The following is a 25065-nucleotide window of genomic DNA, read 5'->3' on the forward strand; positions in this document are numbered from 1 at the left end:
CGTTTTCTGTCTTTTGCCAATCTGAGACACACTTTATAAATAGTCTTTGAGTGGTGTTTGCGGCGTATGAGGCCGATTCGTCCGTCCTCTGGGTATGTATGACATAAAGGGTGTTCCTATCGGTTCTTCTTCTGATGTATCGTCTGGCGGAGTGTTGTTCTTATTGTCACTGGTTGGAGTACCCGTTGCTCTACAGAACGTTTCCCAAGTATTTCATTTCGCTAAACACTTACCCTTTCTGCTTCTGCCGCACGGCGAAAGACCGACTCATGTAAAAAGGACTCGCAACATTTCTTTGAGAAGCTGAAGAAACTAAAGCTCGAGCCAAGCGGCGTGCCTGCAACACTACTAGGTGACATTCACTCTCTGGCTAGCAGTGGTCACAATGATACATGCCGTCAGTGTAATGATGTATCACTTTCTGGAAATGGATCCACGAGTTCACATGAAACCAAACAAGAAGCTGTTGAAAGAAGAGAAGTAAATAGAAAAATAATCTCTTTGCCTGGGCTCGTCGGCTTCTTACGTTCTTTTCGGCTCGGTCATCATATTTTATACTGCTTCCAAACATATTTCTTTCCATTACTCTCTATCATTCCATTATACTCATTGAATGTTCCCATTTATCAGGTCCTGAAATACATTCACACTTCTACGTGTATAGGAACGTTATTTGCCTGTCTTATCGCTGACATTCTTTCACTCTGAGTTTTAAGCCCACTTCTAAAGACTGCTTTTGTAATATATAGGTTGAACAAAAGAACAAATAAATTACATCCCTACATTATGCCCTTTCTAACATAATCGCTGCTCAGTCAGTAGTCCATACTTACTGGTTCACCTTGTTTCACGTACACTACGTGACCAAAAGTATCCGGACATCCGACTGAAAATGACTTACAAGTTTGTTGCACCCTCCATCCTTATTTCCGGAATTCAATACGGTGTTGATCCACCCTTACCCTTGATGGCAATTTCCTCTCTCGTAGGCATACGTTCAATCTGGCGCTGGAAGGTTTCTTGGGGAAATGCAGCTCATCCTTAACGGAGTGCTGGACTCAAGAGAGGTATCAACGTCGGTCGGTGAGGCCTGGCATGAAGTCGGCGTTCCAAAACATCCCAAGGGCGTTCTATAGGATTCAGGTCAGGACTCTATACAGGCCAGTCCATTACAGGGATGTTACTGTCGTGTAACCATTCCACTACAGGCCGTGCATTATGAACAGGTGCTCGACGGTGTTGAAAGATGCAGTCGTCATCCTCGAATTGCTGTTAAACAGTGGGATCCAAGAATGTGCTTAAAACATCAGTGTAAACCTATGCTGTGATAGTGCCACGCAAAACAAGGAGGGGTGCAAGACCTCCACACGCTGGCAGATGATGTTCACCGGGCGTTCGCGATACCCACAACCTGCCATCGTATCGCCACATTGTGTACCGTGATTCGTCACTCCACACAACGTTTTTCCACTTCAGTCGTCCAATATTTATGCTACTTGCACCAAGCATGGCGTCGTTTGGCATTTACCGGCGTGATGTGTGGCTTATGAGCAGCCGCTCGACCATGAAATCCAAGTTTCGTCTCCTCCCGCCTAGCTCTCACAGTACTTACCGTCGATCTGATGCAGTTTGGAATTCCTGTGTGATTGTCTGTATAGAAGTCTGCCTATTAAACATAACGACCCTCTTCAACTGTCTGCGGTCTCTGTCAGTCAACAGGCGAGATCGGCCTGTACGCTTCTGCGCTGTACGTCTCTCTTCATGTTTCCACTTCACTATGACGTCGGAAACAGTAGACCTAGGTATGTTTAGGAGTGTGGAAATCTCGCGTATAGCCGTATGACACAAGTGAACCCAATCACCTGACCAAGTTCGAAGTCTGTGAGTTCCGCGGAGCGCCCCATTCTGCTCTCTCACAATGTCTAATGACTACTGAGGTCGCTGATGTGGAGTACCTGGCAGTAGGTGGCAGCACAATGCACCTAATATGAAAACCGTATGTTTTTGGGGGTGTTCGGATACTTTTGATCGCATAGTGTATATATTTTGTATTACTTCTTCCTCTGTAGTGTGTACCTACTTTTACGAGTATTTCACGTGTCTTCCATAACTTTACATTGTCGAACGCTTTTTCTACGTCGAAAAACGCTACGAAAATACCTTAATTTTTATTAGTTGTTGCTTCAGTACCATGTAAAACGCCGGATCTCCATCTATCGTGCCTTCAAATAACCTAAATCCAAATCCGTCCTCATCTAACAGATCTTCATTCTTTATTCATTTTTTGTGTTTTATTCTCGTCAGGAATTTAACGTGCATGAGCTGTGAATCTGTTTATACAATAGTTCTCTCGTGGCTAGCTCTAACCGTCTTTGCAATTGTTTGGTTCGTATTCTTCGAAATTTTCGGTGTTATGCAACCATTATCATACATGCTGCACACTAACTTCACCAATCGTTTTGACTGTCACTTCTGCCAACGACTGTAGCTATTAAGCAGAAAGGTAACCTATCCTTTCTGCCTCGACAGATCCCAGTTCTTCCGAAGCTCTGCGAAACACTGCCTCTCAGTCGATACTTACTTCCTCCTATTCGACACGCACTTCTTCTTGTATCACGTTAGGGAACAATTATTTCCAGTCATAGACGCCCTCATTGTCTTTTTCCGTCCGTCCGCTTCCGCCTATGGATTAAAACTGGAATAGTCCGCAGCTCGTGGTCGTGCGGTAGCGTTCTCGCTTCCCACGCCCTGGTTCCCGGGTTCGATTCCCGGCGGGGTCAGGGATTTTCTCTGCCTCGTGATGACTGGGTGTTGTGTGATGTCCTTAGGTTAGTTAGGTTTAAGTAGTTCTAAGTTCTAGGGGACTGATGACCACAGACGTTAAGTCCGATAGTGCTCAGAGCCATTTGAACCATTTTGAAAAGTGGAATATGTTATTTACTGTAAATGTTGACAGCTTTCCTTTCAAATTTTGCTGAAATCATATTTACTTTTATACAAGCAGAAGTTGTTTTCCGAAGTCCTTTTACTTCCTATTCCTTCAAATTCTTGTTGTAATCGTCTAGCATTAGCTTCTTTATACGAAGGTGTGCTGAAAAGTAATCCCATCGAATCATTTACGTGTAAATTATTAAAAACTTCGGGATGAAACAGACATTATTAACATTCTACGTCTTTATGCTTCATGTGTACATATTTGCAGCATTCTCCCCCTAACATGTAACACCGCTGTGTGTAACATAACTGTGGCGGTGTCTGAGAAATAGCGTGCTGTAATCGAGATTCGAATTCTAAGAGTTCGTCCACATGAATTGTGCTTTTTGATATTATCGTGACATGCATGCAATTTTTGCTGGTACATACCAACACTCAGCCCAACACTCCTTCAATCAATCAAATACAACGTTACTCCCTTGCGTTAACTGTTAAAAGCTCTTGAATCTGCACGCGACTGATGGGCTCCTTATAATTTTACTAAAATCTAAGTAATAACTCCAGTATAAGGCATTTTAGAAGAGTGAAGTAACATGACGAACATATGGCAAAACTATATTCTTCTTGTAAAATTACACTACTGGCCATTAAAATTGCTACACCAAGAAGAAATGCAGATGATAAACGGGTATTCATTGGACAAATATATTATACTAGAACTGACATGTGATTACATTTTCACGTAATTTGGGTGCATACATCCTGAGAAATCAGTACTGAGAACAACCACCTCTGGCCGTAATAACGGCATGGATACGCCTGGACACTGAGTCAAACAAAGCTTGGATGGTATGTACAGGTACAGCTGCCCATGCACCTTCAACACGATACCACAGTTCATCAAGAGTAGTGACTGGCGTATTGTGACGAGCCAGTTGCTCGGCCACCATTGACCAGACGTTTTCAATTGGTGAGAGATCTGGAGAATGTGCTGGCCAGGGCAGCAGTCAATCATTTTCTGTATAAGGAAAGGCCCGTATGGGACCTGCAACATGAGGCCATGCATTATCCTGCTGAAATGTAGGGTTGGTTGGTTGGTTGGTTGGGGAATGAGACCAGACAGCGTTGTCATCGGTCTCATCGTATTAGGGAAGGATGGGGAAGGAAGTCGGCCGTGCCCTTTCAGAAGAACCATCCCGGCATTTGCCTGGAGTGATTTAGGGAAATCACGGAAAACCTAAATCAGGATGGCCGGACGCGGGATTGAACCGTCGTCCTCCCGAATGCGAGTCCAGTGTCTAACCACTGCGCCGCCTCGCTCGGTGAAATGTAGGGTTTCGCAAGTATCGAATGAAGGGTAGAGCCACGAGTCGTAAGACATCTGAAATGTAACGTCCACTGTTCAAAGTGCTGTCAATGCGAACAAGAGGTGACCGAGACGTGTGACCAGTGGCTCCCCATACCATCATGCCGGGTGATACGCCAGTATGGCGATGACGAATACACGCTTCCAATGTGCGTTCACCGCGATGTCGCCAAACACGGATGCGACCATCATGATGCTGTAAACAGAACCTGGATTCATCCGAAAAAAATGACGTTTTGCCATTCGTGCACCCAGGTTCGTCGTTGAGAACACCATCGCAGGCGCTCCTGTCTGTGATGCAGCGTCAAGGGTAACCGCAGCCATGCTCACCGAGCTGATAGTCCATGCTGCTGCAAACGTCGTCGAACTGTTCGTGGAGATGACTGATGTCTTGCAGACGTCCCCATCTGTTCACTCAGGGATCGAGACGTGGCTGCACGACCCGTTACAGCCATGCGGATGAGATGCCTGTCATCTCGACTGCTAGAGATACGAAGCCGTTGGGATCCAGCACGGCGTTTCGTATTACCCTCCTGAAACCACCGATTCCATATTCTGCTTACAGTCATTTGATCTCGACCAACGCAAGCACCAAATTCGCGATACGATAAACGGCAGTCGCGATAGGCTATAATCCGACCTTTATCAAAGTCGGAAACGTGATGGTACGCATTTCTCCTCCTTACACGAGGTATCACAACGTTTCACCAAGCAACGCCGGCCAACTGCTGTTTGTGTATGAGAAATCGGTTGGAAACTTTCCTCATGTCAGCACGCTGTGGGTGTCGCCACCGGCGCCAGCCTTGTGTGAATGCTCTGAAATGCTAACCATTTGCATATCACAGCATCTTCTTCCTGTCAGTTAAATTTCGTGTCTGTAGTACGTCATCTTCGTGGTGTAGCAATCTTAATGGTCAGTCGTGTATTTTCCTCCATTTCCAATCGGCAGTCTGGCCCTGCAGTTTGGCGTTCTTATTAGTGTTGACCAAATGTTCACACAAACATATGTTATGGTCAAGTGATGAGAAACGTGTGTAGTTCAACCACCATATTATTGCACTTGGCCGTTACCGAAAACACATGGTGACATCACAGTAAGCAAACTCAGTTGTGTTTAAGCCAAACGAATCGCATTGTCAATGTTTTCATGTAAGTTGTGCTTACACCATCAACTCTGATTACGCACTTACCTACTATAAGGCAACCGAAGCTGCCTCACTCCCAGGTGCAATAATATTGTAACCGACTTATACATTAAAAGTGTTATGTTTGACGAGAATAATTGCAAAAGATAATTAGGGTAACAAGTTTTCATATTTTTGTTTTACAGGTCAGCAGCTGCGTTTACTGTTTTCACCCTACTTTTCAGCAACAGTAATTTCGGAGTGAATCCATTTGTTGCATTCATAGGAAAAGGATCACTGCAACTAGTTGCATTGTATGCGGGTCACGTTGTCGGAAACAAGTTCGGGAGACGGGTAACACAATGTCTGGTGCTAATGTCTACTGGTTTCTTCTGCATCATTCTCGTATTCTTAACCACAGGTAGCTCTTTGTTTAATACTTTCTTGCATGTTTGCTACAAGAAACTGATTTAGAAATATGTTCAGGGGAAAGGAAACGTTCAATAATGTTAGACTGTACTTTACAAGCGATTTCTGTAGTCTTTAATTTATACAGATTTAGTGTTTTGTTATTTCAATGAAGTGACTCTTTTACAGGACATTCAACCCAGTGGATCATAACTACATTTTCGCTGATGCTACTGTTTTGCTGCGAGTGTTCGTTTTCACTCTCAAACCTGCAGAGCTTGGAATTACATCCAACAAGTATACGACAAATTGCAATCGCAATTGAGTACGTCTTCGTTCAATGCACTCTGACTGCTGCACCTCATCTTGCTCACTTGGTACGTACCTGCACTATTTATTACTTAAAAATAATGACAGCTGCCCGTATCCAGGCTCATGCAGTGGCTTCTATTGCAAACATAGTGATGTGAATGACATCCATTTGAATTATTAGAATACCTGCCAGTGTAAAACTGGACTCATAATTCTCGTACTAGATCTGTCCAACATGAAAATTCATTCTGTTCTTTAAGATTCCTGTCAAGTTTTTTCTTTTGGCAACATAAATTTAAAGTTCCTCAAGGCGTCAAGGTATAGCCCTTCGTTTGCCCTAAGCAAAATCTCCGTGTCGTTGTCAGTACTAGTGATTTCATGTTTGTGCGCTGATAAATGCTTACTTAATGCAGTTTTACTTAGTGTGAGGAGATGGCATTGAAGCACGTTTCAAATTTCAAATTTGCTGACGAACCCCACATCCCACCGAATTTTCAGTTGTGAGGACAAATTGCACGTTAGCTTTACGTAGAGACCTTTAGATTTTTTTTAAGCTGTGCCACGATAAGCCATTCTTATAAAATGGCACTTCTTCCTTAATTTAGGTTCATGTCGCTGACGCTTAAGTTTATTGTGTTTGTGCGAACTATAGAATTACCACATCCATTTACAACCATAATCTACTTCAAGATCACGATCTCCTTGTCATATCTTCCTTTGCCCAAGGTAGTCGTATCACACTACTCAACAATGAACGAAAATTGCTTTCTTACACCAGTTAGGATGACATGATGCTGCAGAGATTATAGTCTCGGTGCATGTCGGTTTTCGAAAGATGCCGAATTTGTGTTTACAGTTAGCTTTTGAAATGGTTAAGTCAAGATAATTCAGGATATTATCGTTTTCCACTTATAATGTAAACTACATTTCAGATCAATGGTACACATCTTCTCAGCCACCTGTCTGATTTTACCCCTTCCCATGGAATAAAATTAACATCCCTCTTGTAGTGAAAGACTCGACTTTTAACTACTATATATTTTTGTAAAAAGTTAATTTCCAAGTCGTTGAGAAATATTTCTTCAACAGTACCAGGCAGACTGTTACCCATACCCACTCGCTCAACCTGCTGTAATACCCTGTTGTGAAACATGAAGAAACTGGTAGATAGTGTGAAATCCAAAACTTAACTAGTTCTGAAATTTCACCTAAACTGGCTTTATTACACTTGAATAAGTTGTTTTTAACTATCAGAAATTTCTTTCATCAGTAAATTAGTGTCAAACTCTTAACATAAAGCTAAGCTAGTGCCGTATCATGAGATATATCTATATCTTTAATTTGATCAACTATTTCGTAGCTTTTCTATAATGTAAAATGTGTCGGGGAATGTATACATGACTCTCAGTCATTTTTTTTAACTTGATTGAGAACGTAGCTAGAACAATCCAGTCGTTAACAAAACACTTCAAGCAAAAACAAAAAAGAAAAAAAAGAATTCCGAAAACGTCCATTATTTGGAAGTCAATGATGCTATAATTTTATTCCACGAGAATGGGGAAGAATTTAAGCAGGTGGTTGACAAAATGTGTACCATGCATCCGAATATACAGTTGACTCTAGAAATAGAGAAGTCATTATCTTGACTTAACCATTTCAAAACCTAATCGGATCACCAAATTCGTCGTCTTAGAAAACTTACATGCACTGCTACTATAATCACAGAATATTGTGTCATTCTAAGCGGTAAATGGAAGCCTATTTTCACTCCACGTTTTGTTAGTTGATACGACTGCTTTTGGATCTTGACGAGATAGATATGGAGATTGAGGTACTGAAGCAGAGTGTGGTAGCAAATGAGTACGGCAGGTCTATGGTTATGCATACACTCAATAAATTAAAGCGTTCACAACGTGAACCTAAAAAATTAATAAGGATGAACTGTTACTTGGTCAGCTTCCCTTAAAATGGCACAACTTCTAATAAAATAGGAAGGTCCCTACATACAAGTTGCCATCATAACTGAGAAGTCTTTGAGATTAACGGTTAGACAAAACATTTCACAAGGAAAGAATAAATGGTTACACTGCCATATTTATAAGGTCACGTCTGATGACAGTCAAAAGAACTGCATTGGACAGGCTGGACAAACATTTAAAATGGCTCTAATGAATACATGCTTACTCATAGTAAATCTGACCTGTGTACTCATTTATTAATGCACAAACATGAAATCACTAATATAGACAGTAACTTGGAGGTTTTGGTTAGTGCAAGCGAAGAACTGTACGTTCACATCAGTAGATATGTATTTGGTTCTCTGCCCCACAGGCGCCAGATCATAGAATCTATTCAAATCCATTTATCGACCCTATGAGACCAACACCACTTAGCTAAAGGAACAAGGGCATATTAATGAATACAAAATAAAATGAAGAAGTAATAGTAATCACAACAGGAGAGGAACTATTTCGCTCAAGAACACCACCAAAGTAGAAGAATTAAAGGAACAAAGAAGATACAATTCAAACCCATTAAAACCAGAGCACTGCAACTCCGATTGAAACAAAACCAAATCGAAATAAATAAGTCACTTATAGAAAAATCTAAATCAAATCGCAAGTAAATACAACACATCGATATGAAGACAAAAACTAAAATAAAATGAGGAACTAAGAGTAAACACATCGAAACACTTGGCCGTAACCCTTCTTTCAATGAGTTTTTATTAACAAACAAAACAGAAAACGAAGACCCTCAACTATAATGAGAAAGAACGAACCCACTGAACCATGACCAGTAACATTTGTACATTAACAGTTACTAAAGTCCACAGCAATGTAATAAAGTCGAATAAATACAATACAATCAGGATGGATAAATGAAAGAAACAATGAAGTATAGTCGAATCAATATAACTACACGCATCAGAGCAATGACAATACAACCAAAATAAAATGAAGACACTAGCACACGCCATGGTAAAGATGTGACTGATATACCTGAATAAACAGACATGTGTCAAGCAATCAGCAAACATGTAGACATATAAAACAGTAAAACACACGAACAAGTGAGACCCAATGAAACACCTGGTTTGCCCAGTCAAAACTGAGGGTCTATCCAGCCAAAAACGACAAGTATAATTTTAACGAAAGAAGAACTATTTTTATTAACCAGTTGGTTTATATTCTCTAATTTTAAACTAATTAATGAATTAAACCCCACCAACAAAATCGAAAAATGCGCGCTTCATTATTGTTTTTTTAGACTGCGATGTACAGATTAGAGATCACGTTAAACCTAAATACCAAAAAACAAATACACAAATAAAGGAGAACAAATTGTTCCTCTCTTCAAATAAACAAACAACAATGGGTAGCAATTCGCTACTCTCTTCAAATAAACAAACAACAAAGGGCAAAAAATCGGAAAACATTTGAAGAATTAAAGAGTCTATTTTGCAGACTCTCTTCTGGCTCAAAGAGTCTATACTGTAGACTCTTTTCAGAAACACATCCTCACACTATCTTTATCAATGAACCCGACTTATATTCTATAGTTATAAAGCTAGTATGAAAGAAGCTGATAAACCATATGCGGTGAAACACGGTTCTCTTTCTAACCAGGGAGCAGTGAAACATGGCCTCCTTTAAAAAGAACAACCATAAACAATTCAAACTTGCCAAAACGGCAGGGTTAAAATAAACGAACAAGTTCACAGTACAAAAATGAAATAAAAAGGAATCAAATCTGAAAATCATTCTCAAAAACCTTCGGCGCCATGGAAGAAAACCCCCAGAGGGATTTTTTCAAGTTCTCTTTATCTTATCTCCACCCTCCGGGGTTTTTTCAAAGTCTCCTCGTAGTCTAAGTTTCATTATCAGGTCGTCTTCCAGCGACTTGATGGTAGCTGCCCTTCTGCATATGCCACCCGTCGTCTTTAATTCAGGGGGCAGATCTCCTGACAGCAGTGTCTTGATGAACGATGATCCCCATTGCTTGGCTTGGTCAGACCCAACTCCCAGCCTGGGGCAACTGGGAACTCAAGCAGTCCTGTGCAGTTTGTATATATAGTTGGTATTCTAGTGATAAAGTACATTCTAATAGCTGTACTTTCATCAGCTTCTTCTGGACGTAAATATATAATTTCCTTCACATTATTGTAAGTCATTTGGAGAGACTAAATCTAAAGCACATGTAAATGTTAGTATGAATAAAGAAAACAACAATTAAAAATTCCTAATTTGTGTTTAAAGTGAAACACGATCCACTAAAATTAAACAGAACAAACATGAGTGCCATCTGTTAACGGAAGGTCAAAGCTAGTACGTGTCTCAGCTTCCCGTTTCAATGTATGAATCAACGCTGGCTTCTGTGCGAGACAGCGAGGCTAACGTGGTTACTAGCTGGTTGCATCACACACATCGCAAAAAAGCACGCCAAGGTTGATAGCTATCGTTTTCTCCTACGATTACACAGCAACGTTGTAGCGCCTCTAATTAAAACCGGCTTTTATGGATACACCCATAAAAACATCATAACTGAACTTAACAAACAATTATTTACAAACCCCAGCCCATTTTCCTTTTTGTGTACATAACACCAGCGATACCATCCGATGCTAACTTTTCATTCCATTCAGAATCTTTACTAAAACCATTAGCCAACACTTTATCTTGTAGGACTTTATCTGCCTCATGTCTCTTAGTTAAATCTTTATTTTCGTGATAAGCTATATTGTGTTCTTTACAAGCTTCACTTAACCTATTAATTCCTTCATCTCCACTGTTTAATCGTTCTTCCAGCTTTGTAAATGGACCACAGTAGTTATAACCAGGAATGTGAAGCTCAGGCATTTTAAGATTTTTCAAAGCCCAATTAACTATTCCTTTGTCATGTTTCTTATTTTCCCAGAGTGATGGTGGTAACTTGTTTAAGAATTTTATAATGTATGATGTACCTTTAGGGCTATTAATCACAGAATCGTTAAACGTCAACATTAACATTTTCATTATTCCAACTTTCTCATTTCGAAAATTATTGTTTCCTGCTTTCACTTCACCATCAATAACAGCTGCATGATAAATTAAGTCTCTAACATCATTCACCCAAATGTATTCCATTGGCTACTCATTACATTCTTTAACAAAACCTTTACCTCTTTTTGATCTTGGAGTACTAGTTTCAAAACTTGATTCTGACCTACTACCATTTCTACACTGTTTTCCTAGAATGTGCTCAATTATTGATTTGTATTTCGCCCCTCTGCTCCATCTAGGCTTCCCATTACAAAAAATGAGTTTGATTCAAGTAAGATTTCTGCGTAATTTTGTAAATCATATTCATCAAATTTATCATCAAGTTCATTGAAAGTAAAATACTTTTGGGTAAGAATATTCATTAATCCATCAGTGACTTGATATTCCTTTCTTAGTACAATTAAATAACCGTAGTGACTTCCTTTAATAGTTAATGTATCAAATGTTACAGGTTCATCACCAACATATTTTTCAGTGCCAATTGATTTTAAACCCAAAATTTAGTCATTGCAGTTGTTTAGGTGTCCCAGTAAATGTGATCATATAAAAGTTGGTTTTGGTTTCGGTTTTGGAGTTGCTAGTGCTGCTGATTCATCATATTGTTGATAATCATAAGCCATTTGACTTGCTATGTATTTCATTTCACTTTTCTTAGTTTCTTCATCATAATCACAAAGCATATTATCTACTTCCGATTCGTTTAATGTTCTATTGATTCCCAAATCTTCACTTGTATTAAATTGAAATGGAATATGGTCTTTACTTTTATTCTCAAGAGCTTTATCTAGTTTGCTTTCAAGTCGTTCACTAAGGTTACCAATTGAATCAATCACAGGTTGTTCCTGTTTTTTGTATTCGTCATATTCATCGACTCTTTTGCTTGTAAATCCTTTAAACTTATCCCTTAAATATTCTCTCATTTTAATTGCTTCTCGTGCTTTATTTACATCATTAGGATTCTTCATTTTAGTAACAATTTACTAAACAAAATAATAAAACGTAAACACAGCATAAATGTAACGTAAATGCAACGTGAAAAAATGTAAACACAACGTAAACGTAACGCTAAAAAACTTACACTCAATGCAATCTTGAAACTCTTCTGCTTCTGGTTTCTTGTTCCATAATTAATTAGTGTAAACCAGGTTCTTGCAAGCTTGATGGTTATATAACCATAAAGCACTCATCTTTCAATTGGTCTAACATATAATGAGAAAAGAAGCATTAGACTAAAGATTCAAGCTGAGAGAGAACAGTTTTAAAATTATTAGCTACTTGTGCAACTGTTTCAGGTTTTTTTGCATTCTATTCCAAATGTTGAGAAATTATAATTTTCAACTTTAACCAATGTGATTGTAAACCCGTTAAAAAGGAATACTTTGCCATTATTAAAGAAATGCAATAGCCTATCAACACACCTAAATACAGAATCAATGTTTGTGAATATGCCTGGGAAGTCTCTCAGAAATCTTTATCTTTTATTGTATGGTTACATTCATTCAGTTCAATATAGTAAACATCATCATAGAAGACAAAAGTTCTCCCTGTGTACATGTTTACAACCCCATTTATTTTGGTATTCGGCTGAATTCCTATATCAGGCAAGGTTTTTGGATAACCACTAACAAGACGTAAGTCTGGAAACGTTATCATGTACACCATGTTGTTTATAGAGAGAACAACTTCACCAGATGGACGTTGATAAATAGCAGTAATCTGAGATTTACGAAGCCATACCATTAAACCCACCAACTTAAAGGGTAGTGGATTTAAGCAGAGAACGTGTTGAAGGTTTCCTTTATGAACCTTAATTGCTTAAGATAAAATATCCAGATATTTGTTCGGTTCAGAAGGTGTTGAAAAAGAAAGGTGACAAAGTGTTTGTTAAGTGGTTAGGTTTCGATAGTTCTCATAACTCATGGATTAATAAATCAAGCAAATTTTGTTTAAACAGCTTTGATGGTTAATACCATAAAAGCACAAATAAATTATCTCAGTTCATTATGTAATAAATGGATAATTTGATTGATTTATAGAATAACATTTTTACATTTAAAACAAGATCTGTTAGTTTTATTACTACTGTCGAAGATAGCGATGTTAAGATATGGTTAAAAGGTAAGGATGTAGCAAAGATTCTAGAATATAAAAATACGTATGAAGCAATTAGATATTATGTCAAACTTAAATATCAAAAAACTTTCAAACAACTAAGGGAGGAGCGATTTGCTCCCCCTTTAAATGAACAAACAAAAGGGAGGAGAAGATTAGACCTCCCTTTAAACGAACAACCACATACAGTTTTTATCAATGAACCTGGTTTATATTCTTTAGTTATGAAGTCTAACATGAAAGAAGTAGAAAATTTTCAAGATTGGGTTTAGAAGGAAGTTTTAGCATTAATAAGAAAGACAGGTCATTACCAAGTAACAAATAGAATTAAACAACTAGAAGGAGAGAACAAACAACTAAGATCAAAAGAAGCTACCCCAGTGCATATTACAGCTGTTTTAAAGGCAGCAACTACTCCTATTTCTTGTGATTATTTGTTTTCATTAGGTGCCGCTAAAGATCTTCGCAAAGAGTTTCACATTAATGATGTTATTGATGATAACTGCATTGTGTGTAAATATGGTAAAACGAAAGACTTATATGAAAGAACAAAAGACCACTTTAAAACGTATGGCGGTATCAAGAAGGAAGTATTAACTCTTGAATGTTTTTCTTATACCGATCCACTGTTGGAAACAGACGCAGAAAGTTCCATCTCTAAACACTTTAACACATTAGGTGCAAAGATTGATTATAGAAACTTCAAAGAGCTAATTGTGCTTAATAACAAACAACTCAAAAGGACAATAGAATATTATGAAGAATTAAACGACAAGTGTGGCTTTGACCTTCAAAAATTAGTAAACGAACGAGACTGGCCTAGATCACAACCAAAACTGAAAAATGTAACAATAGGCAAACTCAAAACGGAAACAGAAATGGAAAGGTTTAAACACAAAAACATCTTATTACAAAAACAACTCGAGGCTGCGCTTGAAAGACAATTATGAAAGTTTAGGTTTTACATGAACACTGTTAAGCTTGGGCTTTAATGGTTAATACCATAAAAGCAGATGTGAAATTAAGATTTAAAACTAAAAAGCAGTTTCTCACTATCGCTAATTTCTGGTTCTGATTGTTTTTCGTTTGATTTTCCTGTAAATTCAATCTTGTGAAAACTTCTATTATCACTTAAATTGATATAATTGTTCTTTACCATCGTTAATTACTTTTCTGGTTTTTTATCAAATGCTTCAACATAACGATCAGGTAAAATTACCTTGTAGTCGTCTATGTAAACAGCTCAAACTTTAGTTTTGAGTAGTTCAGTCTTTTTGATTAATAGTGTTTTGTTTAGTGGAAGTTCATTTAGGCTCTTGAATGGGATATTTGGTTTACCTATTTCATTTAGTGATAATGGATTCCTTTATTCTATTTATTATAAGAGTAAAAATATTTTTAAATTTCATTTTTGTTTTTGTGATGTTCAAGGTGAAACCAGTTCTTCTTGAGTATCATACTGATCATCAGAAATAGTTGGCTTATCAAAATCAAATTCATCATCAGCAGTTATGTCATTGTTGATGTTATTGTTGGATCTTCTTATAATATTTCTGCATAAAGGACAAATGTTGTTATCCTTAATGCAGTAAGCATACACTCAGTCCAAAATGCATGATCGCACAAGGTTTTAAACATTCGAGTTTTTGTTTCTTTACATACTGGACATTCATCTGAGTTCTCTATCGCAGTTAAACCAGTTTAAAGTAACAACAGTTTGTTCTTGAGGGATAGGATGACATGTTCATTATGTCTTAAGAATAGAACCATTTCGATTTTGTTTCTGATCTTCATTAGGAATTTTTCAGAGAACTTTCTATCCTCACAGCTCCATATAAGATCATATAGGTTTGAACCCCTGTTTCCAAATTCGAGAATAGAACTTTCACTGTTATCATGTAAAAGTATATCTCGCCAACAGACTCTATCTTGATATTTTCGTACTAATGGTCCGTTCAAAAAGGGTGAGGCTTTTGTCCAATTAACAAGATCTTCAAATTTATTTACAAAAGGTTCTGTGAGTAAAATCCTTTTACAAGAGAGAACATTCCAATCTAAGTATAGTCTGAAATTTCGACAGAATTCAGTAGCACTTTTTGTTGAATGCTTTTTTTAATTGTATTCAGAACTATAGGATTTCCAATCTATTTAGGAAGTTTTCAGACATCTTTCCTGCATGTTCTCATGAGTATGTTGACCAGCTGATATATTGTCTTTCAAATTCTTTGTGTTTTAAAACGAAATCGTGGTTGAGATAACAATATTGTCTACTAAAAAATTCTCTTCTTCTACACATTATGTCCCAATGAAGTTTATCAACATATTTGTCAACAATATCTTCATGAGTGGGTAAAGTTTGTATTCTTGATAAGGAGATTCAATCGATGTATTTCTTGAAATGTTTGATGAATGAGAGTGATTGTGCATAATTCGAAGTAATGTAGCTCCATCATAATTGTTTCCAAAACAAATAAATAAAATCTTTGGACAGATTCTTTAGTTGGGATATCTGTGCCCACTTTTTTCTTGATAGGTTATTGAGAACATCCATTACTATACCTTTAAACACAGGGTTTTGAAAGGAACATACAACATGTTCAGGGTTCATATGTTGGATCAGTTGTTTTATAAGGTTTACTTTAATTGATATCATTTCTTTTTGGTTGTTCTCTGCTTTTTCGTCTTCGTTGGTTTTTTCGTCTTCTTGGTTATTCTGTTGTTTCATCTTGGTTGTTTCTTTGTTGATAAGAGTTAATCAAGATCAGCTTTCCTTAGCTTTGGATTAGTTATCGTTGAACTTGTTTCATATGAGTTAATTAAACTTATTAGATCTACTTTCTTTAACTTAGAGCAACCACGAATACTGTTATCTCTACAGTACTGTTGAAGCTCAGTTATAGTTTTATTTTCCATCATATATCGTTTATTATATAAGAAAACTTATTTTTAGTCTTTCAATTTTTATCTTCATGAAAAATGAATTAATCATTTTTAGACATTTTTGAGGGTCTAAGTGGGAACCACATGGTCTCTTTTATAAGAACCACCTATAAAAGCACTAATACTAAAACACACACATGCACATGTAAATACTAACAAACATAAATGGAAGACTTAGATCTGACCGTTTATTATGTATTTAACTCTTGTTCAATTTTATAGTGTCCCCAAGGTAATGTGTTTATTCCATTTGGCAGTATATATCATTTGTCATCTTAGTAACTTAGAGCAAGTTTGTTTAATTCAATTGTAGACACATTATGGTGTTTGCTTCATATTAGTTTCATAGACTTGTAAATCTCGCATTGTTGTGTTAAATGGTTCCTATAGTCATCAAAGTTTAAAACTTTCTTCACATTGCTTGCTTTAACTCCTAGCTTTGTCATAATATTTTATTGCATACATTTTTGATCTTAATCCAACAAACTCTGTCATGATTTTGCCTGATAGTTTATCTTTCATTTTACCTAAGACTTTCTTATTAACTAGGGGCAAGTTGTATATGTTATTCTGGGGATAATCGCTTGCTTCAAAGTGTTCAATCATTTGTTTCCTATTTGGTAAAATTCTTGTGTTCTGATGTGGTGGACTAAACTGTCAGCATCCTTGTAGCAAATGTTTATGTTTTCTCCATATTTGGGTTTCATTATGTTGTAGTGGAAATTGTACATAAGTTCTTTGGATAATTCTAGAATGCCCATTCCTACGTATATAGGTCTGTTAAAGAGCACTTTAGTCTTGTTCATGTGAACTATAACTAATGACTCAGTAAGAATAGTTCGATGGTAAAAGTTAGGTTTTGATATGAGTTTAAGACACTTCTTAGCATCAGCCAAAATTCGTATGTCAACTCGCTTTCTAATGTTTTCCAGAGTTTTTCCAAATACGCTGTTGTTCATTAATTTATAAAAGTCCTTTTCGAAATTGTTGGTTGCCTCGGTTCTCATTTCTGTATTTAAATCTATATATTTCTTTAACCAAGCAGACTGTTAAAACTGAATTACTCTATGTATTTTCTTCAAGTTTAATCCTAGTTGTAGACATTTCGGAGATTTCTGTACTAAATAACATACTTTTATTTGTTGTGTAGTGTTCCTAGGAGTTTAGGTTGATTAGAATCTGGAGGACACATGTTTTCTAAAGCTAATGGGAAGTCTTTGTGTTGATCATGGAGTTCTTTAGGGTATCCTAAATCAACTTCCAATATGTAGCCAGTTTTACTGTTCTTCAGTATGTTTTCAGTATCAAGATCTTTTATCTGTTGTTTAGTTAGCCATGTAAAGTCATTGTAAGGCAAATGTTGACTGATAGCCCATCCATGAAAGTTGTTTGCATCAAGATAGGCAAGGTAACTACTTTCTTTGTTTGGATTATAGTTTTTTATATATTTATTGTTTGCTTTAGCATATCTTTGACAGCATTGGCAAATTCCTCTTCTTACACCTTTTTCAATCATTAGGATCATATCATAATCAGTGATCATATCTAAGTTTATTCGAGTCATTTTTAGCATAGCATCCCAAACCAACCCAGAACTTGTGAGATCTAAATCATAAGTGCTCATGCATGTAGTTCTAAAGCATTCAAACAGATCAGCTAGTTATAACACATATGTTTTTAAATACAAATCATGGTAGTCACCAATGTTACTCATATCAAAATGTTTCCAAACCTTTTTAGCATTTTTACTATCTTTCCTCGTTATATCTGATTGTTCAAGGCTGTTGTAAAGGGCTTCTATAGATGGAAGTTGCGTTTCTTTAAACTTGTCTCATAAATCCATAAAATCGTAAGGGTATACTCCCTTTTGACTTACAAGTTTTAATGAATCTTCGTTAAAGTATTTTCTTGTGTGAGGCATTTGCTCTGGTTTAAGACTATTAGCTAAAGAGGCAAGAGATTAGGACATAAATCTAAACGAGTCAACAAACCTTAACTTAATGCCTTCTTTAACATGCTTAGTAAATGATATGTATTTTTCTTCATTGTTTGGAATAAGATCAATTTCTTCATTTGTGCAGACTAATTCTCTGATAAGCAAATGAGAATCATAGTCACTAAGATTATGCATAAACACTGGAACAAATGTAGGTAGTTTAAGTTTAAGGTTACAATTATTACATGTTGGTGCTATGAACTGGCTGGTAAGATGATCATGGTGTCTAGTCTTATAATTTTCAGTTGTATATTCTCAATTACAGTAGAAACATGATTCTGAACTATCGAATAAGGCTTCATCTTCTTCAGTCATTTCTAGAGGTACAACATTTTTATATACTTGGTGAATCTTCTTGGCTTCTTCTGTTAGGTCTTCAATAAACTTCTTTGATGCTTCTGGACTTCTGTACTGTTAAAATTCGGTTAACGTTTCATTTTTAATAACACAGTAAGCGAAAGTACATGGTTCATGTTTTTGACATTTTCTTGTTTGATTGGTAGGATTGTGATTGTTAGGATAAATTTTACAGTTTTGACATTCAAATTCATCATAAATCACATATGATAGCCGCATAATATTTTGAATGTTCTTAAAGTAAATTTTTGAGCCCTCTCCTGGCATTAGTATTTTCACAGCATCATTAGCACAACATTCTTGGATGTGATTGTTATATTTTGTTTCGTTGTTAAAGTGTAGCATACAATCTCTGCAAATATACTTCTTTTCTTTGTGTTTACTTACTTGAGCAGAAATTAGATGAGAAAGGTTTCAAATCAAGTAGATGTGTCTCTGCAGTCCTTTAGTTGCTAATAAAAGATTGACAGATTTATCAGAAATTTTTCTTGCTTTATTTGGATAGAGAGGATAAATCATTCCTTTTGAATCATAGCCAAACACATTTACTTGTAATCCAGTTCGTCTTTCAATTTTGGGGATATCTTTAAGTGTGAAAGGGCGTCATCAATATCATCCTTCAAATTAATATACTTAGAAACTCGATCAGGATTATGATCATTGCGAGGTGGTAGATGTAAATAAGCTTTTAGACAGTATAATAACACTTGTTATCATTATTTTTGATGTTAAGTACAGCTTTTCTAGATTTAGTAAATTTTAGAAGATCAAAGTAAGAATTTCCTGCATAAGGGATATATGTGTTAAGTCTTAATTCAAGTGTTTTAATTTTGTGGAGAGACCAGCCAGAACCTCTTCCTTGAAACTCACTCATCTCTCTAAGTAAATGTTTTCTAACTTGTGCCATACATCTGGTGAGGTTTGTTGATTCTGAGGTTCTTTCATTTTTAGTCTTAAAGTTAAACTCTTGTATAACTCTCCCTTTCTTATAATCACACGTTAGTAGAACATTAACTTTAAATTCATTTTGTTTGTGAAGAGCATTCTCACTTTTATTAATCATGGCTTTGGATGTTTGTTTTAAAAATGCTGTAACAGGATCGTCAGAAGTTGTTATTTCTTGTTGTTCAAATAACCAAGTTTCGAGCCTACATTTGAGGGCTTGTTCCTTCTTAACAACATTAAGCTTGCCTCGTAATATAGGACTGATTAAAGTATTTTCATTGTCCTCGTTATAAAAAGGTAGTTGGGTAAGTGGGTATGGTTTAATACCAGACTTGATTATATGTTTAATAAGAGCATCTCAGTTAAATTTTTTATAGCCTCGGTTTTTGTAGGTTTTGCAAAACGATTTGAGTTGTGTAAGTGTCATATCATGCAGATATCTGGAATCATGTGGTGTGTTATAGTAGTCAGTTAGTCTTGAAATTAATTTGTTCTTATATCAAGAACTATGACCACGGATGTTGTTGGCTTTCCAGATTTGTTGTAGCCTTTGAACTGACATGTTAAAATTAGGACACATATTGGTTTGACTATTTCTAAGTTTACTTTCATTCATAGTCTCATTGCTTTCTTCATTAACAGTATTTGACATTGCATTTATTATGTAAGAAATCTTATTTATTGTCTCAATTTTTATCTTCATCGAAAATAAATTTATCATTTTCGGCCATCTTTGAGGGTCAAAGGAGGTACCCCATGGATTTTTTCAAAATTTTCTTCATTTTTTCAAAATTTTCTTCATTTCTTCAAAATTTTCTTCATTTGTTCATATCTAACTTCGATGTGTAGTGTAAGTGAGGTCAGATTTTGACCCCCTTTTGACTATATGCTTGAAGAGAAGTCCGATTAGTTGTTCTAGAAAGAGAGATCTGTTTTTGCCTTCATAACAATGTGTTGTATATATTTGCGATTTGATTTAGATTTTTCTATAAGTGACTTATTTATTTCGATTTGTTTTTGTTTCAGTTGGAGTTGCGGTGCTTTGATTTTAATGGGTTTGAATTGTATCTTCTTTGTTCCTTTAACTCTCTTACTTTGGTGGTGTTCTTGAACAAAATAGTTCTTTTCCTGTTGTGATTACTATTACTTCTTCATTTTATTTTGTATTCATTATCGTGCCCTTGTTCCTTTAGCTAAGTGGAGTTGGTCTCATATGGTCGATATATGGATTTGAAGAGATTCTATGATCTGGGGCCGATGGGGCAGAAACCGCAATACGTATCTACAATATCTTGTGGAACTTTAAATTTATACTGCTAAAAGAAAACAACCCGACAAGAATGTTAATGAGCAGAATGAATTTTCCCATGAAGCTTAGTTCAGTATTTATTATGACTTCCTAGTGCCTGGTGTCTCTCTTCAGTCTTCAAATATGAATTTGTTTATTTTGTTGTCTGGTCGGGGTGTAAGGTAGTCGGCACAGATTGCAGCCAATGATACGCATGTAACCATTAATACTGTACCCGTCTCGCCCATCATTCAACCTGCTATGGTAGGTATCACACTCTAGTGGCCACTCTTATTTCTCACACTATTATCGATAAACGCTTTCGTAATTTGTAGTATTTTCAAGAAGCTATAGTAGTTTTGTAACTCTCTTCCCCCTTTTCGAATTTTTAGAGTACGGTAATGGTCCTCGATTTATCTGAATTCTCATTCACTAATATGAAGGCCAGTATTAATCACTTAATGCCTGAATAAATTTCTTTTTGGAACAAAGAGTAAACAATTATGTCGTTCTAGAAGTACCTGACACAATCAGGACATGGCAGCACAAGTCAAAAGCGTTGGTAGCTCTGTGTAGAATCTGCATCTACCGGCCCTAGCGCTAGAAAACAGTTAACCTTACACTTGGTCACAATGATATGACGCGATTTCGCGATGCCAGCGTTAAGAGGTAAAGGTTGTATTTTAATAGGTGGAAGACTCAAACTATGCTGATCAGATAAGTAGGTTAATTTTGCAATGTTTTTTAAACTATAGAGTTGAGAACGAAAATGTACTACGCATGCTGTGCTTTGAGGTTGTCTTTTACATCGGTTTTTATTTTTTATTGTGTGACGTGATGTACATACTGCAACCTGCTATTGATGATCATGTCTTTTAGCTGTTGATTTCATTATTTATTTTAGTTCCCTTTATGATGGAAGAACCTCTTTGACGCTGGTTTTATATTGTAGCTTATGACTTATGAACATGTCACGTGGCTATACCTAAATTTTGTAGCCTATAACATGAACACATGTGACCATACAATATTCTTTTTTACCACATCCATAACCTTTGTGCCTTACGTTAGCTGACAAACTGAATTTTGCGGCCCCAGGTATGTGTGGGTTCTCAAAATATTTTGTTGTTAACTATGCAGTTTCTGATGCTAATATTTGTAATGTCACACTTTTGTAATTTTTATTTTCGTTGCTCCTTTTTGCTGTTCCAACTAGACCTGACAATGATCTGCAGCGCAGACTCAGACCGGAAGTCTGTAATAAAGGAAGTGATTCGGACAGTGTCTGAATTAGAAAATAGTAGATTTATTGATGCTAGATCCAGTGCAGAATATGGTGGTAATTTTTGAGCGGACCGCAAACCAGTAGAGAGTCATTCTCATTCTTTCAAAACTTTTTGGAGTCGTTGGCTAAATTGTTGAGATACGGAATTCTACGTCCTGTTCGTTCTTTGTAACACAATCTAGAAGACCTAAATGTTTCTGTACATTATGCCATATGCACTTTGTTTAGAAACTGAGTGATATTAAGAAACCACTTTATCTGAAGATAATTACTATCCATGGTGAACAATGATGACGAATGACGATCGCTTGTAAAAATCCAATAAATGAAAAACTGTATGTATTTTTATGGCATTGATAAAACTCTCTGTAATTGTCGATAACAAACGATAGCCGCCATATTACTTACTGGTCCATTTGACGTATGTCGACATCATGTATCATTATGACCTCTATTTTAATGAACTACATTTGTGAGCCTTTTCATTTATACCAGTAGTATCGCCGAGTAAAATTCTTTAAAAACATATTTAATACAAGTACACTTGCCTGACAAAACAACGTGAAACATCCAGATCATATTATTGGATGTCTATGTTACTTCGTAGACGTGCACATCATCGGCGGGGACGTGAAAGATCCGAGTTAAAATTTTCTGTGGTAGGTAGAATGGCCACCAGAACGCATTAGTATAGTTCGTGTTTAGTGCTGTTATCCGGCCTGACAAAGTATCTGAGGGACGTAAAAACGTCAAATGCTGAGTTATCTCTGCGAATTGCGCAGAGATGTCGCCGGCTCCTGATGACATCAGGTCAAGGCTAATAGTGACTGAGGGATTTCTACAGCACGTCCGCAGATATCCCGAGTCGTCATGTGTCACCTCTCGCGGAAATGTATGATGGTGTCATGTTTCTACATATCAACGCTCTTCTACAAATTAAGTGTGTCTCTATAAAGGGTCAGCGTGATGTTGATGTACTCCTGTGTCTACAAAGAGCCCAAGATATGCCCCCTATAGATCACATGTGGATCCAGCTCGGACGTAACTTCGTGTCAATATCCGAGATATGAAGGACGAGTTACATCGGCTGTTGGTCAACTTGCCCCGGGAGAGGATTCTACGGCTTTGTAGCAGCCTTCGCAGGACGAGTCCAAATCAGAAGGCGTGCAACATCAAACCGATAATTGGGCTTATACTGCCAAGTTCTTCGTGATCTTATACGCTTGTGTAATCACTGAAATAAAATCACATACCCTCTGAGCCAGCGAGGTTTAATTTAGTTTTTTCTCTGTCTCCCGCGCGCTTGCCTTTTTGTCAGGCAGTGTATTTAGATGTGAGTATATGACATTCATATTTTTGTTTACAGGGGAACACTTCTGGAATGCATATCGTATTCAGCGTGCTTGCAGCTGTGACACTGATTATGTCGGCTTTAATGTCTTTTGTGCCGGAGTCATTTAACGAGAAGCTCCCGGAGACAAAAAACGATATTTCACTCCTAGGAAAGAATCAGAAGTACTGGAGTTTTCCTACCAGAAAGTAAAGGGGATCGAGAAAATATTGCTGAGCGGAACTGGAGCTGTGGACATGATCCTGCAAAAGTCTGGAGAAACGAAATACTGTGATGACAAAAATATATAGCAGGTGTTCTTTATTCTAACAGAAATGAAAGCATTTCCTTCCTGAAATAATGATACGACCATGATTCAAGTGGTATGATGGTAAAGTGGTGAGGGAGACCAGTTACATCTACAAATGAAACAGATATATAAATCGAACACCTACAAGACAAACAAATCGATTCTACCAGCTTAAAGATAGTAAAACATGCAAACTATAATATTTATGAAATAACCTCCTTTTTGTTCATGATGCATTATTACCCTTGTTACTGTTCTTATTATTATTATTATTATTATTATTATTATTAATATTCTGTAAATACAGTTTAACACATTCAAATGTTTATAGTCATAATTTCAAGATCAGTACAACCAAGACAAAAATTGATTCAGGAAAATTAATAAAGTTATTGATCGAAAGAAGACACGAAACAAAGATTATGGCAGAAAAATATATTACTGACGAAACTCAGAGATTACTAAAACTAATAACAAATAAATTAGTGACAAAGGAGTGGCATAAAGTCACGTAGAGGGCTAGAGGCCATTCTAGTAAATATACGTAGATCTGTTGTTAATAGGGCAAGGTCACATAAAAAGCGATACAGCAGCGCTAGAATGACTTACTGATCACAAAGAATGGGTGACACGTTTCGGAATTTTTTTCGTCTTCAGAGATATAAAATAGAAATGTAACAAACGAACTGGTATACATAATTCATGGTAATAACTATTTTAGACAGTAACAACAACACAACATCAAAGTGCAAACACCATCCATTCTTATGTGTCCAAATGCAAAGGAAGGACAAGGACAAGAGCGTCATCAGTAACATACGTTACATGAAAGACAGACTGTTAAGCGAGTTTCCATGAAACCGTGATAGGAAAATTCAATCACCACTAGTTTTCAGTAGGGTAAACATTGTGGCGCCGTGTCGTGTTTACTATGATAACAAATTGCATAAAACAACACAATAAAAAGTGATACGTCAGTGCATATGGGAAAATCATGTAATGAGCTATTTTAATAACGTTGTAAAGGAAACATTAAGAAACATTACATATGGATCATATGATCCAAGTACGTGGCACCATGAGCCCAAAGATATTCATTAGTAACAAATAGTGTATGACGATCCTGTACGTGCTCAAGTATGGACATTGAAAGGTTATCTAGATTCTCTTTTGGACGATTCCTGGGCTCAGTATACTAAGTGGAACCATTTTAACGTTAAGTGCATCCTACTGAAGCTTTATTTGGAATGATAAGTTTGTATATTTTTGTTGGTTTTTCCAATACGTGCATTGTATTTTTCTCTTAGGGAAAACGA

The 25065-nt window shown here is 36.7% G+C and overlaps 1 protein-coding gene across 1 annotated transcript in view; it reads left to right on the forward strand.

Moving 5' to 3' along the window:
• Nucleotides 1-23988, forward strand: part of LOC126475070 (solute carrier family 22 member 8-like) — a 31294-nt gene extending 7306 nt beyond the window's left edge. The window contains exons 2-4 of the mRNA XM_050102630.1: nucleotides 5631-5845; nucleotides 6022-6209; nucleotides 23476-23988. Of these exons, the coding sequence (XP_049958587.1) occupies nucleotides 5631-5845; nucleotides 6022-6209; nucleotides 23476-23652 (580 nt within the window). The 3' untranslated portion in view covers nucleotides 23653-23988. The remainder of the gene's footprint in view (nucleotides 1-5630; nucleotides 5846-6021; nucleotides 6210-23475) is intronic.
• The last annotated feature ends 1077 nt before the right edge of the window (nucleotides 23989-25065 follow it).

Source organism: Schistocerca serialis, chromosome 4 (genome assembly GCF_023864345.2).
Source record: "Schistocerca serialis cubense isolate TAMUIC-IGC-003099 chromosome 4, iqSchSeri2.2, whole genome shotgun sequence".
NCBI lineage: Eukaryota > Metazoa > Arthropoda > Insecta > Orthoptera > Acrididae > Schistocerca > Schistocerca serialis.